This window comes from Strix uralensis, chromosome 2 (genome assembly GCF_047716275.1).
Source record: "Strix uralensis isolate ZFMK-TIS-50842 chromosome 2, bStrUra1, whole genome shotgun sequence".
In the NCBI taxonomy this organism is placed as follows: Eukaryota; Metazoa; Chordata; class Aves; order Strigiformes; family Strigidae; genus Strix; species Strix uralensis.
The window spans coordinates 6,991,008-7,014,285 of NC_133973.1; the positions used below are offsets into that span (position 1 = coordinate 6,991,008).

The 23,278-nt window shown below is 41.4% G+C and overlaps 1 protein-coding gene and 1 long non-coding RNA gene across 4 annotated transcripts in view; one reads left to right on the top strand and one right to left on the bottom strand.

The window, feature by feature from the left end:
* The window catches only part of WARS2 (tryptophanyl tRNA synthetase 2, mitochondrial), a 51,318-nt gene extending 44,221 nt beyond the window's left edge, over positions 1–7,097 (bottom strand). For 2 of the 3 annotated variants that reach the window (XM_074853950.1, XM_074853932.1), the window contains exon 1: positions 6,981–7,097. Coding sequence is in view for 1 of the 3 variants with exons in the window: in XM_074853942.1 (XP_074710043.1) it covers positions 6,981–7,034 (54 nt within the window). In the remaining 2 variants the exon portion in view is untranslated. The remainder of the gene's footprint in view (positions 1–6,980) is intronic. The other variant, XM_074853942.1, reaches the window with a different exon arrangement.
* LOC141936732 (uncharacterized) lies at positions 6,929–16,711 on the top strand. The gene is made up of 2 exons (XR_012626785.1): positions 6,929–7,041; positions 15,853–16,711. It is a non-coding gene; the product is annotated as an uncharacterized LOC141936732 (long non-coding RNA).
* The last annotated feature ends 6,567 nt before the right edge of the window (positions 16,712–23,278 follow it).

Genomic DNA, 23,278 nt, shown 5'->3' on the forward strand with positions numbered 1-23,278 from the left:
CCAAGTTAATAAAAACAGAAGTCTCTCAAGAGAAAAGACAGGCTCAGCCAAGAGACTGAAAGCAAGGGCCAGAGGGGGGAAAGAATGGTGGGACTCTACCCAAGTCCTGCCAAGACGCCAGAATAAAGGGCTGTTTCCTGCTAAAACAATCTATGTTTGCCAGACTTTATTGTTAGAACTCCATTATGGAAATGAATAGGACCCGTTCACGCCTCAAAGATCCTTCATTTCTGTCTACAATGGGAGCTCTCTCCTGTGCAGCTACAACAGTGGCCAAAATCCACTAGAGACAAGGCATTAAGCAAGGCAGATTAGGAGAAGTCTCTCTACGATGGAAAGGTCTAATAAATCTCTATGGAAATCTCAGTTCTCTCAAACCTAGTTAAGACCAAAAAAATGTATATTCTCACTGCATACTAACTTCCCTTCAGTTCTGAAAATGATACACAAGCTAACAGTTTCATTCTGGCATAGAGAACGCTTCCAATGCTTTATCTGAAAGATAAGCCAGTCTCCCTAGAGGATTAAACATAAGTTATTTAGTGATTAAAATAAAAACAAATGACTGATTAGGAAAGAATTCCATTCCAACCTGGATAGTAGACACTAGAGGTTTAATCCAAAAGCTGAATCCAGCTGATTTCAGGAGTTGGATAACTAAATAACTTTTAATATCTGTGCCCAACAACAGTAGTCAAAAAAAGTTAAAGTTCAGGAAAATAGGAAAACAGGAAATAAAAAAAAAGGTACCAATTTTTACACATGAATCCACATACAGGCTACCTGTATTTGGAAAGCATTTCTCAAGTCACTTAGATCTTTCCTAAAGGTCCTGTAGATTACAACATACTGAACAACCCCATACTGGACGCCAGGAAACACCACGTGTCTTTGTTGTCTAACAGGTATTTGCGTTTCCAGTTTATTTTCCTCAGTCAAAAGCACTTTGCTACCTCCAACCTTCATGATCTCTAGAAGAAAGAGATACGACACTGGGGACTGTCACAATCATAAATCCAAGGCAGGCACTTAAAAAACTGTCTGCTCAACTGTCTCAGTACGTTACTGCCTAGACAGCCATTCTGAAGATGACCTGCTGCAGTAACCTGTGTACGTGTGCAGCTTGTTACATAAATCTGGGGACTCATTTCATTAATGGTTAACAAAGTGACCTCTGTGTGACAGCAACAAATTTAAAATGGGAACATGGACGCTTTTAAATTGTTTGCATTTCATTCATAACACATCTGAATGATACTAAAAATTGAACTCTCTCTCCCACTACAGTCTGAACTATAATCTTTGAAATCCTTAAGGAGTAGGGCCTGGTAATTTCAGTTATTTCCTTTCTCCAGAACCCATATGGTAACTATAGTAAAAAAATTTTCAAGATTAAATTTGCAATCTGGGAAAAAGCATTTTAGTGGTCTACTTCAAAAACAACCCTTCAATTTTTATCTAACTGCCTTTTTCACAGCTCTCTTCGTTAAAAAAATATGAAACATGACCAGTCATTAACATGATTAGCACAGTAACAATGGAGTGATCAGGTGGCCTGAATACAGAAAGAACAATACTTCCTCAAAAAATGAATCGAATTTCATCAGAGCCAACCAGTCTGAAGATCTCTTCTTAAAGTACTGAGAATACTGGCCAGAATCACTGAGGTTCACAGAGGCCTAGCAAAGTATCAAGACCAAAAAAGGACAAATGTCATTCCTGTCTCCAAAAATACAGGGAAAGAAGAGCAGTCTGGGAGGTTGTCTGCTTCGCATCAATTCTCAGTGAACAAAAAACATCTTTTGCAATTCCCTAGAAGATAACTAGAGGAAAACAACAGCGATCATGGATTTGTTAAGAGCAAAGCATGCCAGAGTAGTTTAACTTTGGCCTTGAGACCCATTAGGCTGTCACAGTAGAGGACGAGGCAGTAAACGTGTCTTGATTTTAGCACCACCTTCGGTTACAAACTGTAAAGCAAGCTAGAGAAACTACCTACAGGGATCTACCCTATGGCGTTTTTTCAGCTATTAACTTAGGTAAAGAAACAGGAACATTTTTAAATGAGCTGCTAAGATTACAAACATGTTGGCTAAAATTCCCTGGATTTGAAGGTCTTGTACTTGCAGTGGTCCTGACTAAACACTCACCAGAGATGTTTTCTGTGCAGCACTCATGGAGAGGTAGAAGCAGCATCCCTGGGACTGTGGGACTCAAACCAATCTTCTCTTTGTATGACCTGAACAGTGCCTGCTAGAGTCACTGTCCTGAGTTTCATTACAACAAATCCAACTTTGAATGCCGAAAAAACAAGGACGAAATTCTAGCACCAAAGAGGAAAGGAAAGTATTTTGTGTTAAAAAATACCAACCCTTGTGGCTGGATGATGCAGCTCTGTATCACATCAGGCTAAAAGAGAATCTACTTCCTGATGCATCACTCCTGTGAAAGTTGACAAGAGATGAAGATTGTAGGACATCAAAATGTACAGCTTAGCAACAGTACAGTCACTGTAATAGACCATGTGTGAAGGCCAGGGAAGGGTTACCTATCAAAGAGGGAAGACCAGGGTAGGAAAAAAAGGCAGCAAAATGAGAGGTTTATGTTTCCTTTAAAAGATGTTCTCAGAAAGAAAAGCAACATAGGTATTAAGAGTATTCTTACAGTAACTGTAATAGCAATATCTACTTTGCTACTAGAAAAGAAAAATGGTGCCAAAGACTCCTGATTTCTTGGAGACAAAGAACATCTAAATGTAGGCCTCCAGCTGGGAGCCCAGAAAGCCATCTAGCAATGCATGAGACTCTATAATCAAAAGCAAGATGTCATAATTTTTCTACTTCACTGGGGTAACAGGGAAGGTAGTAAACTACCTTCTGGAGCACATGTCTTATGAGGAGCAGCTGAGGGAACTGGGGGGTTTAGTCTGGAGGAGGCTGAGGGGAGACCTCATCACCCTCTACAACTCCCTGAAAGGAGGGTGCAGAGAGGGGGGATGAGTCTCTTGAGCCAAAGAACAAGCGACAGGACAAAAGGGAATGGCCTCAAGCTGCGCCAGGGCAGGGTCAGACTGGCTCTTAGGAAGTATTTCTTTCCAGAAGGGGTTGTTGGGTGTTGGAATGGGCTGCCCAGGGCAGTGGTGGAGTCCCCATCCCTGGAGGGGTTGAAGAGTCGGGTTGACCCAGCGCTGAGGGATCTGGTAGAGTTGAGAATGGTCAGTGTGAGGTTAATAGTAGGACTGGATGATCTTCAAGGTCTTTTCCAACCTAGATGATTCTGTGATTCTGTGTCTCAAGCATACTATGTAGCAGGAGCTATGTGGATCAGAGAGTCTGAAGGAAGTACGTGCAATGCTGACTAGGCTCCTCTCTGAACAAATTAGAAATCCATTATGAGGTATAGAGGAGAAAAAGAGATACCCTGTCCAAGAGTTTGAGTTCACATCAGTACAGAAATGCTCCACAGTTAATCACTGGCCTTAGCATGGCAAATACTCCTCAGTAAAGTTTAAGTCAAAAAATTTAAAAAAAGAAGGGATGGGGGGGAGGGGCTCCCCCGGGGCTGTGCGGGGCTGATACATAAGATTTTCTTCCCTGAGCACCTAAGCACAAACAGTCCCTATCTTTATTTCATTCACTTAGATTTTTTTTTTTTTTTTTAATCAGCAGCTGTTACGGTTAGGAATGAAGGTCTGAACTGGAGAAGAGAAAGCCTACACATGCTGGGATTCGACCACTGGCCACTTTTGATCTCAAATGATTTGTCTTTGTAACAGTGAGAGTACAGAGAGATTATCAGCTGAAGATACTCATGTAACAACTAACCCATGAAACTCACTGACTGACACAATGTGAGAGCCTGATTAGTAAGATTTAAGATGTAACTGAACACTTACATTGATAGCAACAACTTCTAGAGCTTTGCTGACAGGACTAAACCTAATTCATATCTTATCAGGTCATACACCAATAGCTGACTGACTCACCTTAATCAGATTAAGTTTTCCTCCTGACAGGTTATGCCTAGTTGGATTTCTCAGAATTTTATCAGTAATTCCCTGGAGCACCTGTTAGTCACCATTTTTAAGAGTATCTTATCAAAGAAATAGACTTGATGAAATGATTTTCTATAACCCTGACTTAAGAGACCACTGAAAAACAGTAAATCAAGGAATTTGAAAATAAGCTCTTAAAAGATACCCAAAATAATCAATGTCTCCAAAAATGTTACTTTCTTCTTAACCACACATATTATGACTGCATGTTCTAGTTGTGTACTGGAAATATGTACAACAAAAAGTATAGAGGAACTTTTCCACAGCATGATAAATCCAGCATAACGATGAACTACAGTGAAACAAAGCTAAAAATCACAGAAATTGCATCTTCTAATAACTATGACTGCATTATCAAACACCTAAACATCAAAACTATAAGGCTGCCAGTAGATATGTACTGCTCAAGCTTGAAGACAAACACATTTCCAACTTGAAATTTGAACATTCTTAGCACACAGCAAATACATGGTCTGTTCCAAGCTGTCTGTCTGCCGTAACAGTTGAACTACTCTGAAGTCCAGTCTGGCAACAGGAACAGCATAAATTAGGAAGCCAGTCTTTTTCTTCAATTCTTTTGAAGAAGTACTGAAGTACCACTTCAATTCTAGAGCAATTCTTTCCAGATAGACGTAAGAGGGCACTTAAAGTGAGAGAGGAAAGTGACAAAAGCCCACAGCATATTGGACTTGCAAATTTAAAAATCAGAGAAACAAATTACTACTGTTATTTGGGGGTGGACAGTATGAAGCTACATAACCAACACTACCTTCGGGCTCTTGTTTTTTAAATTAAAACATTTAAAGAAGGAAGTACATTCTCAGCCCTATCACATCTAAAGGACAGGAGGTAACAGTAACCAGGTGACAACGCACTTGATAATTAATCTTGATCTGACAGTAGACTCAGAGGTGGCAAAGAAGTTCATATCAGAGCAAACATTAAGATGAAGTTCACTCAGAGCAGATTTCTCTATTACGCAAGATAAACCAGAATCCTTTGCTAGAGGAATGAAGGCAGGGGAGGGTACCTGCCAGGACACTGAACAGATCCCAAAGAGCCACCGTGAGTAGCTGGAAAGATAAGCATATACAAACTCTTTCAATATTTTTGAAGGAACTTTGCAGTTCTTATTCTAAAAATAAAGAGTGGTTTGAGTGCAAGATTTGCATGTTGTTTGCTTTGGCAAATGTATTACAGGGACAGTGTTACTGTTCAAATTTTAAGTGTTAAAAACCTAGGAAGATTTAGGTACACAGAAGTGAAATGAAAGCAAAACACCTAAAGGAATGGAAACATCCAACAAGCTTATTAAGTATGTCATGTCAAGACTCCTTAAGTCTTCTATATGGTTAAAATTCAAAGTAGTCATGCACAAATGAATACAGAAACAAAAAATATAGGTGGAAACCTTACCTCTGCCTCATAGTAACACATAAGCATATAGTTACTAAGTAAAATATCGGTTATGAAAGTTTCATATGGGAAAACTGGTTCTCCCTCTTTCCCTCTCACCCTACCTCCTCAATGGAAAGGGCAGAATCAAGGTCATTTGCACGCTATTAGCTGTCTTGGTAAGTAACTGAGATATGCCTGAATTTCCTCAGTCTAACCTTAAAAATCCTAGCTCTGAAATAACTCAAACATTCCTGCAACTTGTAGTTTACCCAGACTCACCACTACATACACCAACATTTTGTGTATTAGCGTATGTTTTAGCTTGAAATTCTCAGAACAACGACCCTGTGTTTGGGGGTAACAGAATTCAGTTGCTGCGAGGTCCCAGATCGCATGGATAACACCCAGAAACTGAAAGCCATCTCCGATCTACCTACCCTATTTTGCCTCACAAACAACATGAGACACACCTACCCTGACACCCATTCTGGATAAAGTGTGCCATTATAGAAACATAGCGTACCATTCAGGATTTGGATGATACATGAACGTTAGCATGATTTTCATGAAAAAAACCAATTGTCCAGCTAAGGGAAACGAATGTTCACTAAAATGATGCAACATTAGTATTGTTGTAATCAGATTGTTTTAATAAGTAATTCTTCCACTCATTTTAAAAACAAGACTACAAACTACATAAAAATTTAGATTGGTAAGGCAGATCATTTACAGACAGAAAACTTTATGGAGAAAGTTGCCTAGAAACACACGCTCACTTAATATATTCCTACCTGACTTGGCTGATCGCCAGATACGATCAGTGCAATCAATTGCTCCCTTATTTCAATTTTGTTAATAGAATGGGGGGGAAGGGGCGACGGGGAAGGCAAGTTCCTGTTCCTTACAGTTACAATGGAAATCCCAAACGCATGAAGCAAATTTAACCACTACTACACCCCACCCGAGCTGTATAAGTACCGAGGCTGAGGGCTGACATACATCCTCTAATTAACGTTCAGACACTCATGCGTTTTTTTTTTTTTTCCCCTGCTAGAGAAGACTGGAGCTTGTATCCGGTAGGTACGTTTAAAATCGCAAGATAATGCTCTAGGGAAAAAGTAAAGATCAACGGTGAATAAGGTCCAGTGGTACCTCAGCGCTTGAAGGACCACCAGGCCACCCCCCAGGCGCGGCGGGAGCAGCCGCTGCGCCCCCACACCTCACTTGCTGGCTCAGGCCTCCCTCCCGCGCCCCTAAACCCCGTGTGCCCCGCGGAGGAAAAGCCGCTACGACAGAGGGGCGGCAGGGAGCAGCCAGCGGGGCAGCGGGCAGGACGGGGCCGAGAGAACGGCGGCCCGACGGGCGGCAGGAGCTCACGGCGCCCGGTCCCGCCCTGCGCCCCTCAGCCGCCCCACTGCGCATGCGCGGACCGGGCCGGGGCGGGCTGGCGGCTGGGCCGGCCCAACCGAAGAGACCGGGAGGGACCCGGCGTCCAGGCGGGCCGGGGGAAGCGTCCCAGGCCGGTTACCTGGGCAAGGGTCCCGCGGTGCAGGGCCCGGATCAGGCCACTCGGTGTCGCCATGGCAAAGGCGAGAAGGGATGGGGGAGGTGCGGGGGGGAAGGGAAAGAGGGCAGAAGCCCGGAAGTATGTGCGCATGCGGCGTCCCCCGGCCTGCGGAATGCGCATGCGCCGTCCCGGAGTGGCAGCTCGAGGGCGCGGCCGAGGGGAGAGGAGCGGTCACGTGTCAGTGGGACGGTCACGTGTCAGGGGAGCGGTCACGTGTCAGGGGAGCGTCGCGGAGGGTGGTGGGAGCCGCTGTGGCGGTCGGGGCCTCCCAGCTGAGTCTTGCCTGTGGTGCAAACGCCAGCTCATCGCCCCTCTTTTGTCACAGTTCTGCCTTATGCGCAGGTTGCTCTTGAAACTGCTCTTCTCGGCAGTGTGTCCCCCCAGCCCCTCTATAACTTCTGAGGTCTCCCCGGCTCCCCTCAGGCCGCCTGGCCGTGTCCGCACAGCGTCTCCACCAAGAGATCCGCGGTCTGGCCCCGGCTTGAAGATGCCTCCCTCGCATCTGCTCACCAAACTAAAGTCAATCCGCACAGAAAACCCTAAAAAGCTTCTCTCTGCCCTGCTTTGTCCCCAGTGCCAAGGCTGAAGCAGCTCTCTTCCTCTTTCACCCCTGACACTGCTTGTCCCCAAATCCAGTCTTTGTGCCCATGTTGCTTCCAATACACCAGATAACCAAAACAAGTAAGTAACACTGAAGTTATAAATGCAGTTTAACGTGCTCCTGAAGACGTTGTACATCAACCCCGTGTGCTGGCTCTTTTGGGAAGGGTGCCAGGTTTCTCCCCAGTTAATTACCCAGTTCAATTCCTATGCTGGGAAGCCACAAAATGCTTGTTACCCATGTTCAGGTGCTGTGAACTGCAGGCCATCTGTAGGGCTGGAAACATCTGAGGCGGTGTCTGTGGGGATTGCTACTGCAGGACCTGGGGAAACAAACCAGCAGTCAGGAAAGAAGGTGCGTGTAGGTCTGTTATCAGTGGCGCTACACGTCATACAGTTGATTATTTCCAGTAGCCAACTAAGCAAGATTAGTCCAAACCTTACCACTGAGGATATTACCATAGGATGTTCCTAACTGTAATATCCTGAAGTAATTTTAATAGCTTAAACTACTTTTACATAATGGTTTATTTATTTTCACTTTGGTGCATTGGTTAATAACAATTTTTAAATTTTAAAACTGTGTATGTACAGTGCTTAGTACATTATAGCCTAATTTTCATTTAGTTCCCCAGACTCTACTATAATACAAATTGTAAAAAATATACTTTGCACAGTCAATAAGAACTTTAACTCGAACCCAGGAACTGTACATATAATTTTTTCACCTTTTGCATCATCACGATAGATACTGTTTATAATTTGAGCTGGAAACTTCTATGTGCAATGTTCATCTTTGTCTGACATTTTTATTCAGTGTTTTATTTCAGCAAAAATGTGTCAGCCATTTTTGAGAACATAACTAAGCAAAAATCACGTGAAGCTGGTTGAACTGTAGGAGACATCAAGGAAGAAGCTGAAAAATGGAAGAGTCCAGGTGATATTTTTTGAGGTTTTCCAGCCCTAAGGCCAAAAAATGGCTCACTAATGTGAGACTGAAGACATGCTTTCAGTGGAGCATCAGGTGACAACCCTGCTGGTGTGCAGGTGCCTCAGCCTTTGTTTCACAACTAGAACTGTTCTCCATTGGAGACTAATTGGAGCAGATAGAGCTGTCTTAAACTAATGTGGTGAAGAGGGGAATGTTGAAGAGGCAAATGGAATATAAACTTAGCTTCAAAAAGTTGTAAAGAAAATTGAGATAATGTGATAAGGAAATGTTAAGACAATTTTTCAGTTGTAAAGAATTTAAAACCAAACTCTTTTCTAGTATGTAGTTACCAAGGAGAAAGCCATCATCATCTACTAAATATAAATATAATGTTATTATAAATCAATAAAACATTGATTTGAGGCAAACTGATGAAGAAAAAAAGCTTGTGGGATTCAGTGATAAAAGACTAAAGGCTTAAGGTACTGTTAATACTACTTTAAAAATATTAGTGTTAAGTTTCAAGATTATTAGAATTTGAGTTAATAAATGGAACAGTAAGAGGTGATACTTTTTAGACTTTTGTAATACCTTTGACTTAGTACCACAGAGCATTCTAATTAAATGTACCAGAATAGCACACATTAAATGGCTGAGGGCTGATTAGCTGACAGCTCTCCAAAAGTACTTATTAAATCTGAATTGGGAGACTTTTAGTAGAGTTCTGTGTTGCCCCTTGCTTTGCCCTACTCATCACTGTTAGCAGTAATCTGGAAATAGATATTGAATAATTTATGTTGAAATGTGCCCTTGACACAAATATTGACAGACTTGTAAATAATGCTAAAAACATGGTGACCACTCAGACCATTCTGATAATAGGAGTGTATTAAAACAAAGCATGTTTTAAAATCAAATTGAAACAGAAGTAAAAGCTTGAATTAAAGTGGGTTTTTTTCTGGAGTTATTACTGTGAAGTCTTTATTAAACCCAAACTCAAGCTGAACAAAAAGAAAAAATATTTACAATAGCTATTTAACACAAGACGAGCACACTACTACGACAGAAATCTAGCAGGGGCAGAAGCATGGGATATTCTTGGTGCAGGCAGAGTGAGAGTGGTTTGAATGTGCAAGACAGGTGAGAAGAGAAAGAGGTTGGCCTGAGAATCCCAGAGAAGATGAGATGGCTCGCATCCTAAGAGATGGCCAAGTTACAGGAGGAGGAGGAAGATTCACTTCTCATGTTTATTGTCCTCTGAAATCTCCCGCTGCTGCTGAAACCCTTCTAACCTTCCTCATGTATGATTCCTAGACACTTTTCCCTTACCCATATTACCCCAATGCACAGTGTGAATCCATTCAAGACTGTTTAGATGTGCAAAATCTGCTGCTGAGCCCAAATTAGGAAAATACTGGTAATGGGTGAACATGAACCAGAACTCAGTCAAAATATCACTAGTGCAATTCTCTGTTTTTAATACTGCCAAACGGACTGTTGACTTAGAAATCAAGAGTTCTAGACTGTATCTTTCAGATGACTGTGTGTCTCCTGGGACACAGTGATTCTGCAAAAGATCTGGAGTTTGTGTTGGACAAGCAACTCTACTAGTGCAGTCCTGTTGCTGAAATGATCAATTAAGTGATTTTTTAGTACTGGGGTACCAGTCAGTAAATACTAAGTCCACTTTGGGTTTCCATGCTCAGAAGGAGATACTGACAAATCAGTGAGAAAACTACAGAAAATAGCTGTAAGATAATTTAAGAGAAGATTTAGGCATATGCTCAAAATACAGGATAGTGCTAGGAGCAGAACAGAAAGTCTGCAATTCTTTTTCCAGGTAGAAAGACCTCTGTAGCTGGGCTGCAGCCCATAAAACTTTTATTTTCATGAAGCCTCGAGGAGGCAGTGCTTTACACTGGACCCAGCCTTGGTTGATCTGCAATGTGAATGGGGTCCTGGGAATTAGGGATGTGTAGAGGTTTTATACACAGCCTCCTTGTCTAATTTAATGTAGAAATTAGAAGGTGTTTGGTTGTTGGCAGAAGATTGTAAGAAGGAAGAATGGTTAGAGAAGCTGAATAAATTTTGAAAACCTGGCTTTATTCCTTGCCACTGTCAAAAATCATGTGTACTAAAATATTTTGTGTTTCTCACCTGAAAAATTAGCAGAAATTCTGTGCACTCCTAGCTAAAAGCTGATTTTTTGCTGCTGTGCTTCTAATATACCATATGCTAAAAACATGAAACAGCCTAAAATACTAGAACCTATATCTATTAATTTAACATGTAAGATTTATGCTTTATGCTTAATCTATTTGTGCTTTAGCTCCCATCTTTAAAATAAAGTAACAGCTATTCAAGTCAGCATTGTCAAAATAATTTCACTAATACTTTTGAAACATTCACATTCTCTGATGAAAGTTAACAAAGAATAATGAATAAGAAGGAAATTAGTAATTCTCTACTCAAATTGAGGGATTATGACAGAAAATCCTATGGTAAGAAAGTTTTAGGACACCATTTTGAATAAAAATAGTTTTAAAAATTAACAATAATCAATGAAGCAAGACCCTTGCAGAAAAAATAGTATGCTATCATATAGCTAGAGACAGTATCATAATATTTATACAGAAGAAGAGAGGGAAATGAATTAAAATCACATCACAGAGTTGATGCTGTCATTTCTGTATTACTGAGTCTTTGATCATGCTTTTTAATGCAGCTTGGGGGAGGGGTAATTATAATTACAATTGGTTTTATTGTTTGCTACAGTAGTACTGTCTAAAATAGGATCCCTTTGTGCTATGCGTTACTCAAGCATGCACCAGGTGACAGCTGCTGCTCCAAATAGCTCATAGTCTAAGCAGACAAAATGGACACAGATCAAAGAGTGTATGACACCCGGTGAGATAAATGAATTTGCAGAAATCACCATGTAAATATTGTGACTCCTGTTGTTTTTTAAATGAAGGATGTTGTTAGCAAGGTACTACCTGAATGAAAGAGCAAGGAAAGGGGATTTAGGCAAACTAGAGAAGGCAGAGAAAGGAGACCAGGTAGGGTGGGATCTGAAGAACAGAGTAAGAGGAGAAGTTGGAACAGGCAACCAAAAAGCCGAGGAAAGAGTCCAGTCAAACCCTTCACATTGTCATACATAAAGAACTTCAGTTCAGATGTGTAGGTTGGCGTAGTTTAAAAGCACATCTTTGAAATTCTTGAGAGCCTAGAGGTTAGCAGCAAGGCTGGCTGAAGAGGGTGAATCAATTACTTTTACCTGTTTCATTTTACATTTTACACATGCTATGGAAAAATCTTAGACCATTTTTATACATCTGTCTGTTCAGTGAAGCTTTGGCAGGGTAGTTGTTTGAAAGTGCTGAAGATCTGGCAGAGAGCATGAAGAAGTGTTGTATTATCTTTTGTATGCTGAAACTGTTGATAGTATCGCAGCATTGCAGAGAGCTATATCCTGTGAAGTTCATGGAAAAACACTCTACTGGTAGCCACTGAGAAATAAAAACACCTAGAATCTTCTGAAATCTGTAAACCTTTTCTCCCTATAATATGTTGGGAAAAAGAAATCTTTCCTACATGTTCTTTTGTATTATCATCAGTTATGGTGACTGTGTTCTTTACATTCATTTTGAATCTGTGTTTCCTGTCATGAGCAGATTAAAAACAGAAGAGAGTGGAGTGAAAGTTTTCTATTGCAAACATCTGTGTCTGAAAAAGGATTGTATTTCCATGTCCTGGAACATCAAGGGGAAAAGCTTGCCCTCCCCAGACACACACCTTTGGTTTGCAGCAATAAGGAGTTTATAGACAAGGTTGCTTTACTACAGTAAATAGAAAACCCAATTTTGCTATTATTTCCGGCGGTTAATCCAGCTTGGGTGTCTGAGGAGACCTTCGATCATTGTTCCCAGGAGAGAGCTATCTTATTTTGTATCTGTAAAATGCTTAATATATTTTTGGGTGTAATGTAAGCAATGTTTTTTATAACTCCTGTCTTTTGTATCTAAAATTCAGTTTTATATGCAAATACTACTGTCCAGATAAGTGTTCTTAGGGACTGTCAGTAGGAATGGTGAATGGACATACTTACCCTCTGTAAGTTAAATGAAATCCACAGACAGAAAAAAATGTCTTATGTCAACAGACTTCACAAAGAAAAAAATTAGTGCTGATGTATCATCCATATCTGTCTGCTTTTAAAGAACACAAGACTGGAAAAGGAGAGAAAAGATGTTGTAAGAAGCACTGGAGGCCAAATATACAGTACTTTCTCATACTTTCTGGTATTCTTACAGGAATTTAGCCCTGCAAAGAAGGAAATTTATTGGTTTAGATGCTGCCCTGAGACCTTCCTATCTCCTACATAAATGCCCTCCTTTTAAAACTTCAATATACTAATATGTATTAATGCAAATACCACACAAAATATATTACAGTAGATTCATGTACTCCCTAACCCCATTGTACCCATCTGTTAAGTTGTATGCAAAACTGGAACAAATCTGGGAAACAGTTTGATAAAATCATCATCTGGACTGGTTGTTCAGTCGTAATCTTCTTGGGCACTGAGGAGGCTTTTGCTGGTATGCAACAGCAATTCTTCCTTTGTGAAGTGGAAGCATGTGTTCAAGTAATAGTCCATGGACTATTGTTTTACTTTGGGCAACATTATTAGTGAGGATGGCCTTCTCTCTCCTAATCATTTCCCCTATCTGCCAAACTTCCTTCAGGTCTACCCAACTGATGGTGGTATTTCCATACCTGCGAACATAGTAAAGACTTTTAAGACTGCAAATATTATTACTAGAATTAATAGAAAAGTGAAGAAAGCTTAAAAGTTTAAACAAGGTTGGCAAAATTAAGAAATTGTCTGTTAGGGAAAATCTCATAAGCAAACAGATTTAGAAAATTTGGGAGTAGGCAGGAATTCACAGAGTCTGAACCTTTGTTTTGTAATCTGGTTGTTCAGTTTAGTAAGAGAACCTCACAGCTGCCTTTTTACAATGGCAATTAGCATGACATCTCTCTCACTTTCTCTAGAGGATATATTAGAGTGTGAACATTTGCCTGTGACTTACATATCTGCCCAAGGTTCTCAGAAGAAGCTCTACATAATGAAATGAATCCCTCAACTTGCTTGTTGGAATAAGGATCTTAAAGATGTGAGAGTAGGGTACAGAGAAATCTGCTTGCCAAATTCACATTTAAATCAGGGGTCATTAAACACCAGACACTTTTGAAAAGTCATTGATTTAAAACCTACAATTTATTTTTATAAACTGGTCCAGTTCCTAAAAAATATGCCCTATTTCCAATCTAAATTAGTCCAATCTAATTTCCCAATTTTAGGTTGTATAACCTCATTGCCTTTTAAGCTAAAACACGTTTTATTTTCAGAAATCTGCTCCCCTTATAATCAAAGAATATGGTGGGGTTTTTTACTTAAAGAAATGGCATGGACTGATTTTTTTTCAAAACTGTCATAAAGTAGGCTTTATGTATTTTAAATTATAGTTGTGGCTCCTTAATCTTTTCGGTTTTTCAAGCTCTTCCATTCAGGATAAGCACCAAAATGTGCCACAATACTATTGCTATTCTCATTATCATTTGTCTGCTTCTACTCAACCATCTGCTAAAAAAAAAATTGAAGTGTTACTAAGAAAGTTTGCAGATGATGCACAGATTGATAGAACAATAAATAACATATTTCTGAGAATAGTGTTAGCTGCTGTACTGCACTGAGAGCTCACATTCTTTCTGTCTGATTTCTGTCTACCAATTTTAGTGTCAGTGGTTTCCACAGTCCCCCAACTTGTAAGAGTGACGTTGTCTTTTTGTTTCCAGGTGTGTGACCTTCCCCATTTATGTGTGTTCAGACACACTGCTTGAATGAGTTCCCCTTCATACCAAATCAACCCAGCTGTGGATAACTCTTTCTCAACACTGTTTATCATTCCACCAAGCTGTACATCATCTGCAAACTTTACTAGAAGTGCTTTCATACTCTATGTGGTTAATAAAAATACTAATTGCTAAAATGAGATCAGGGGCTTAACACCTGTTGAACTGGTAATGATTTAACATCCTTTTAATGTACAGTTCAATATACATTTCACTAATTATGTTACATTAATTTAAAAAATAAGACTGTCACAAAGTACCAAAATAAACACTTTACAAAAATGTAGATATGGCAGAGCCAAGTGTATTTCTGAATATCAGAAAGATTGAAATACGTAAAATGCAGAGTTGTTATAATTATCTTTAGAAAAATCATCCACGTGTGTTAATGTAATATTAAATAACACTCCCAGATAAAGATTTTCAGTGTTAATTTTTTTGTTTTGCCATTTATACGCACATTCATGGCTATTCTCTGACTATTGTGTTCCAGTCTGGGGAATGCAGAACACCTATGGTTTATGGGATACTTTGGGTTTGCAGCTGCTTTGTTTCACCAGAGCAATGAAAAGCTGCTGAAATAGACTCTAACACCCTTTGCTTTCTGCACTCCAAATTCCTGCTGATTTGTCACCTCCCACCATTAGTTATTCTTCATACACGACCCCCTCATTTGCATTCCCTTAGCCTGGCTTTGCCTTGTGAATTTATGAAATTTTCCAGGCTCACACAATCCTTCTCCCCTTGTATGCCAAACCGGCCCTTCATTCAGTCAGAGTGACCAGCTGCCTAGAGCATGGTTGGGGGTGACAGCGAAACCTCCCTGCTCTGCTACCTGCTTTTCTTGTGCCTCAGACTCAGGGAGCCAAGTCAACCACTGCAGAGGGAGCAAGAGGATTCCATGGCCAGCAGCTCTGACTGGGCAGTAGGGTGGCACCGCCAAGCAGCATCGGTCCGTGTCTCCAGCTCTTCTGGCCTCTTGGTGATGGTGGCAGCGGCTGATCAGCTCTTCACAGCTTTTCCCTGAGCCCTCTGTCTCAGCTTCTCACCTTTCCTCCATCTTGTGGGAGAAGTGATCCTGTCCTTTCTCCTTTGGGCAGCGAAATTTGATTTTGTCCACATTACTTACAAGCCTGGAGCCAGCTGTCTACATACATCTGCTTTCCTCTCCATCACTCCTCCAGGGAGGGTGCTCCTGGCTTCCCCTTCAGTGCAGAAAACGAGCGTGATGCCTCCCACCTCCCTCTCAGCTTGCCTGTAAAGAGGATCTGGCACAATAGGTGCTTTCCTCCCAGATGCTTCATATGAATGGCCATACTTGCTGTTATTTTTTGTAACTAAAAGTTGTTTTGTTGTTGTTGTTGTTGGTTTTCCCCCATGCAGAATTGTTCCCTTTTGGACTGGCCACCATCATCCATTGTTCTCCATGAAACAGAAACTGCCGTTGCCCTCGAGGGATGGTGGCTGCCTATACTGTGAGGCATCATAAAACACAGACCCCGTTGGGAACAATGGGGAAAGCCTTCTCAACGTGGCCACCAGCTGAGGCCTGCCACCGCTCTCGGCCCATCCAGAGCACTGGGGAGCAGCAGCCATGTTGAGGGGAGATGGTGGTCCATGGAGCAGCCTCTGGACCCTGCCTGAGGGGAAAACAAGATTACACACGACAGGAAAAATACCCAAACAAAACCAACTTAATTACAAGAAGCAAGTGAGATAAAGTCTTCGTGCAAGGTTACAGTGAGTTCCACTTATGTGGGAGCTAGCAGAGCTTTTAGCCAGTTTTGTAGGGGAGGTTGAAGTCGTTTTTGCTGCTCTCTCCCATTGATGCCTTGAATCCCCCTTAAATACTATGAGAACAAAATTCTTATTTGGCAGTTTTAATAAGAAACAATTTTTGTCACAGAATAATAAGTGTTTCATCTATGAAGATGTGATATTTTTCCACCCTCCCTTTTCACTGGGTAGCCTCCTGCCTCATATACTCTTGGGTCACTGGAGTCTGTATTCTTTTACCAAGATAGGAGACAAAGAGAGGTCTAATAATGGGTGGTACTTTTTTTTTTTTAAATGCCTGACTTCTAATCTCTAAGAAAATTAATATATTCAAATACATCTTTGAAATTACCAGAAAATTTGTTTTGTAATCAAACCATACATATTATACTGTTAAGGAGAGTACACTGTATTTTTCATAGAGAGTAAAGAGTAATCAATAAAGCATACTGAGTTTGAAAATTCTGCCCTGACTCTAGAATCTTTAATTGTCTCTAAAACACACATTCAATGATAGAAAATATTTTAAAAGATGATGAAATTTGAGGGCATACCTCATCCATAATTTTGCACAAGCCATACTGTAGGAATGTTGTGATTGTTTTCAAAAACAAGCATTATCATTCAAGGAAATAAATGGGCAAGATCTTACTTAAGAGAAATTCATACCATTCAGATAATTAAAATCACAATTAGCATACTCACCCAAGTCAAACTGTAATCTGTTAAAATTCCATATACATAAGCCTCCAGATCTCCGTACTTTTACAATTCTATAGGCAGAACAGTCATTTGCTGCCATTATTCTTCACAGCAGAAAATTTCCTCTTGAGCATAAGTCTTAACTCTGCCACAGAGTGACACTAGAAACCTTTATAATTATGTCTACGGCCATTTCAGTGGCTTTGTACTTAAATTGATAAAGTTGATCTTTAAAGGTTCCGTATGTGCTCTCTCCTCCTCAGAGTAGGGACTGTAATTACTTTGGAAGTAGCAATTCATCTAGAATGATGAAGCTGCATTCTCAAGAGAGACACTGAGTTACTGGTATTACACACCTAATAATGTGAGTTTGGGAGCTGAGAGGCAGCTTTTTGGTTTCGAATCATCCATACATCCCACTCAGGGTACTAGGTGTAATTGCTGCCTTCCACACTGACTAAAAGAGGGAACACCCAGTGTTTAGTAATAACTTAAACAATGGAGCCTACTGCCCAAAGTAAACATTGAATGCAGGGCCAGAGGATCAATTAGAGCAAATGAAACAGTGGAAAGCAGGAGGAAACAGGCAGCGAGCAAACCCAAAAAATCATGGTACGAGAAATGAAATGAATACACAATGGCCTTGAAAGAAAGCCAAGGGAAGGAGCTTTTTGAGCCGAGCTCTGACCGCAAGCAGATCTGGGATCATGAGCAAAGCAATGTATTCTTGTTCAATTTTACTGTATTTCAAGAAGTGGGACTTTGTTTGTAGTAAAACAGGATTACTTCAAAGAAATACCTGGCTCTTGTAATCAATTTCTCATTCTAATGGAAACAGCCTGCGATGTCATGCACATGGGCTAGCTGCTCAGGCCACAGTGGAGATAGACAATGCAACCAGAGAAAGCAAACAATGAGGAAAAACAGGGAAGGAGGGCAGAGGGACATTTTAGAAAAAGACATGGCAAAATCGAAGAAAAATGAAAACTTGCAAGAAATTAATCTAAGGCACAGAGAGATAAAAGAATGTAGTCAGGATGTATTATTCAGCACGACAGTTGGTCAGCTGGGAGATGCTAGTGGCTCTGGGGAAGAATAGTCCCTAAAGTGTACCCATGTTCAGATTTCTGATAAAAAAGAAGACCCTGTCCCTACCGTCCCATTGCCACTTCAGAAAAGCAGCCCTCTCAGACAGGCAACCAGGCACCACGATGGAGGGTTAAAACACATGAAGCTGCTGCCCATTTGGAACACACTCCGTCTCCTTTCACATCTGTAGAGCATTTAGCTGCTTGCATCTGGTTGTGTTTGCGCAAATATAATTCCATATTCACTAATAATTCCTGAGGCTAAAGGCCCCTCTCCTGTAACCTTGTTAATATTCTCACAAGGCCTGGTGTGAACGCCTCACAGCATTTGGATTAGAATTCAGTCTGGTGGGTTTTTTTTCCCCCCTGTCTCTTACTCTTTCTCTCTCTCGTACTTTTCTGGCCTCCAGTTTCCTGGCCACCCACATGACGAGACACTCTCCCTCCCGCTCTCTCCCCATTCTCAGTTTCAAGGAATTTCCTTTTGTCAAAGGCAAAGTGTGATTGACATATTTTCCCCCTCTTAAGTGCAGTCTTCTTAATACTTGATTTAACTATGTCCTTATGGGGCTCGTATAATCATTACCTAGGTGAGAAAGAGACCCCCTGCTCCCTCTCTACCATGCAATCTTGGGCTTCAAGCGTCAGACTGCTGGCTACTTAGCGCTTTTTACATGTTTTTTATTCACTTTTTAAAGACATTTTTATTAATTTGGTAGTGATGAGGGGTTCCAGATTGACACCATTGGAAGCTGAAGTCATTTGTTTGTCCACAAAACAGGTACCACCAAAGCAGCAGGACTGCAGGCTCCCCTACTAATGTGCCTTGGGATCCTCTTTCAAAGCACCTCACCCAGGCCAAAAAAAGAATCACCTTCCCCTCTGGCTTTTCTAGGGAGAGGCAATTCAATTTTCTAATGAGTTCTCAACCCTGATGCTAAGACTGATAAAAAACTGAGCCGGAGCTCACCCTGACCATAGTGTCACAGGAGTCAGATACATAAGCATTTTGCTCATCCATTTCTGGTCACTCATCTCTTTAGCATGAGAAACGATGGTTTCCCATTGTTCTCCAACCTATTTTTCACATGACCTACATAGCAACCACCCACCTGAGGTGTGCTATAGTGGTGGGGGGCAAGGGGTTGAAGGAGAGTGGCCATGGGGCTTGGGAAGGTTCTTGGGCTGCTGGCAGGAGAAGGAGAGGAAGGCAAGTCCCCAAACTGATAGCCTGGAGTCTTTAATGATCCCCTGGTTAATTTGTATTGAGCACCCGGCTGTACTGCTCTGGTTTTATCCATGCCATGTATATTGGGACAGGAAGGTAAAACTCTGCATTACGATGGCTGTGGGTTGGCTTTGGGAATGCAGTTGAAGAGGTTGCTCAGACTGAGTCAAACATTTTCAGTACAACTTAGGAAGGATTATTAACAAGTTTTTGACTAAATATTTGCAAGATCTTAGCACACCTTTTAATCAATATGAGAGCAAAGCAGAGTTTTGTTTTCCATTTAACAGAAATAGTCCTGGAAACTCATTGTTATAGCCAACATATAAGGAAACACTTATGATTAAGTATGTTGAAAATTTATGCCATATCATTATAATGCCTTGTTTTCAGTTGTGAATGAACTTTTCTGCATTTGAAATAACTATGGTGAATTTTCCCATGTCAGGGATTAATCTCTGTACCTTGCATCCTTCTTTTCCCCTTTCTTTGAAAAAGGGAGGAAAAATAATTAATTGAGTTTTCAGAAAAAAAATTAGGGAGACTTTATTCTCACGTATATGCTAAAAAAAAGCCTGAAAGGGATACCAGTAAGAAATAATAATCTCTACCTGATTTGGATGAAAGACTTGTCTTTTGATCAGCAGTTGGGGCGGAGGATCCTTCTGATGTCAGGCATGTATACTTGCCTATTTCCTTGAAAATTTTCCCACATTTACTCAAGTTATGAGCCTCAGAAAGTCCCGCTCCACACAAAGACATTAGAAATGCATGTTCTTTGAAGGATTTCTCCCTGTTCTCAAACCCAGGGGTGGATGGCAACCTTCTCTCCTACCGGAGCAGTGGGATACGTGGTGAGGACGTGCTGTCTCAGGGCACAGGAGATGAACAGTGTTGCTGCTTCTACTGTGGTTTCAGTGTTTGTCTGACAGAGCATTGGAGAGGAGGAGGAACCTTTCTGACAAGACTACAGAAGGTAGGGAGCTGGGGCCGAAGTACTGGGACTGAAGACATTGGGACAAAGAGTTGCTGTGCTCAATGTCCTCGTGTTCTGAGAAAGGCGGGGGAGGGGGGGCTGGAAACATGATGGGTGAGAGGCATGGACCTCAGATGCTTGTCTCCAGAAACAGAACAGGAATTTCCACACATTGGAAATGCAAAAATTAAATATAACAGAAAAAAAAAAAAAAACCTCGGAAATGAATGATCCAGGCTTCAGAGTACAGTTTGGATGAAAGACATGAACCACCTATTGAACAATGAATATAAAAGAAGACCTTGAATATACAGAATCTTCAACAGAGATCCAGTGGAAAATTGTTATGTGGTCGTGCAATTAAAGATGGTAAGGTAAGTCATAGATAGGGCTGAAATAAGGTCAGGTTTATTGCTGATAATCCTTAACATCCAAATGTTTGGCTTTGCAACATTAATAGTTTCTTAACATAATATTTATACAGTACATAGACCTGGTACAGCATATAGGCCAGGACCTACGCTGCTGGAAAGTGAGTTAGATTCTGTAGCTCATTAATGGCTTAAATTAAATTAATTAACAACTATTTACCTTTGCTCTGGCTCCAAGCCACAAGGATTCCAAAGAACTGATCCTTTGCAAAGCCAGCTTCTCTGTATTCTGTAACGAGATGGGACCGAACAGTAATATTAAAAAAATCCTTTCATTCCTTCCTTTCTTCACACAAACATGTGCAGCTGTGGCCCATATCTGCTGAAAATAGTCATCACCACAATATGGCAATGAGTATTTTCAACCATTCTTTTAAGAAAGCTTTTATCTTTTCTTGGCCTCACAATGTCTCCAGCCAATCTATCTCCATTGTCAGGGCCTTGTTTAGTGAAGTATTGCTTCAAGAAGCATAGTCCAGGACTTTTTTTCTGGGATGTGCCTGGGAAGGAGTTATCTTGTAGATGGCTTCAGCAGCTTACCAGATCACAGGCCTCAGCCTTGCTGCTGCCATGTGCCAGGACTGCCTCCCTTGCTGTGAAGAGCCTATTCCCTGGCTTTGCATGCATTTGGCTTGCAAGCTGGCCGGAAACTGATGTTGGGTACCTGACTACAGATCTTGGTAAAATACTGTATTTATGCGTTGTGGGAAAGTGCCACATGCCATTGCTGCAGAATAAATGAGTTAATGAGGCTGTGACTGAAATGCTTTGAGAAGGTGATGTGAGAACCATTGTTTCCAGCTCTGAGGCAGCTCTGTATTGCTGCAGTAGTTTATCCCTGGTTTACGTTCCCACAATGATTTCCATAACTGCAATTGTCAGAAGCTTTTTAAAATATAAGCTACAATTTCTAGACCGTGATTTAGAGTGAGTGAGTTCTGCATGGGCTGCAGAGCTGTGGGAAGCAGGGGCTCTGACCGTGCAGCAGAGAAGGCTGTGCCCCCCAGGACCAGCTCACGCCACTCGTGATTGCTGCTCTGCCCTTTGCTCTCAGAGGTTTCTGTTGGACACCTTATGGTACACACTCCTGTGGATCAATTCTTCACCCTTGTGTCCTGTTGGTCCACTCTTCTGGCTAACATTTGGTGAAGCGTGTCTCACCTTCCTATTAGCTCAGCCTCAGGACTGTGGTGTGATGTTCGGATGGTTTTTCAGGCTTGCAGGACTGCCTTGTAAACAACAGTGCTCTAGGTGAAAAAACAGAAAGCAAATTCTGCAAATTGTGAAGCAGCCTTGGCTTTCAGAATAAACCCAAATAGCTCAGAAGACAAGTGACCTGAAACCACTTAGAATATTTGTATGATCTGTTTTTTTCTGAAGAAAATCCCCTTTGTTCTCGGTTGTCAAAAATTGGCAGTAATAATCTCTTTTTTAAAATTCAAAGAAGCAAACAAATAATCCTGCACCTTCTCTGCCAGATTGAAGTATCTTTAAATCTTCTTCTCTTTTAACCGAGTGCTTGGAGGAGGTGGGGGGAAGAAGGAGAAAAAGCAGCTTGAATAAGTTGCCAATGGAACTCTGTCTCAGTGTATCAGGTGTTTTCCAGGCATTGTGTGAAACAATCCCTGCGTTAGTGTGCTTACAGTCTGAAAGATCAGGGTACAGAAAATATGGAACTGGAAACTGGGAATGGAATGAGTCTAGTAGCAAGCAGCATCATGGTCCTGGAGAACAAGGCTGGAGGGATCTATCACCACCAGTGTCCAGTTTGGAGAAAGTGGAACACAATGCATAAAGCATTTGAATCCCTCTTTTGTCATCAAATACCTGTGAGGCCCACGGGTGAAGTATGCTTCACCCCTTTTGATGGCCAGACCAAATGTGAAATGGCAGTCTGCTACTGCTGCTAGCAAATTGAGAAACAAAGACATTTCTCTCCCTTCATCCCCAAGCAAATAGGAAGCGTGAGGGATGCTGGGCCTTTTGTTATTAAATCAGTAGTTCAACAACTATACTGTGAACATTGATAGCAAGGACAAATGGGTCTATTAAGATATGAAATAAGATAGCTGGAGAATCCCAAACCAGAACACTTCCCCATAGGAACAGGGAAGACTGAGGTATGGCAACTGGTGTTTCTGTTCAGACACAAGTGATCCGGAGCTCCCTTTCTTGAGCTGCCTGCAGATACGTAAGGTGCTGCTGCAGGCTGAGGTGTGAGACAGAGAGCCTCCTTTAGGCTTTCCAGGGGCAGCTCCTGTTCCCGTGGATGCTTCGGACAGTGAGTGGCATTGTTCTGGGGGCTGCAGCTTGTACCGAGAGGATTTATACACAGTGTCAAATCCCTCCTGTCCTGACCCTTTCTGACTCCTGGACATCTGTGAGGGAACACCCCTGAGAGGGTATCTGTAAAGAACCGTTTATTTTGCAGTGAAGGGGTAATCTCATAATAACCAGGGAGTTCCTCCAAGTTCCTGGGAGTACCGAGTGAACGTTGCCCAGGGTTGCCGGCTGAAACGCTGCAAACACAAATACAAAGGAGGCTCTGAAGAAGGCAGAGCGGCTCAGCACCCACAGCCCATGTTTATTTTCTCCAGAGATGAATTGG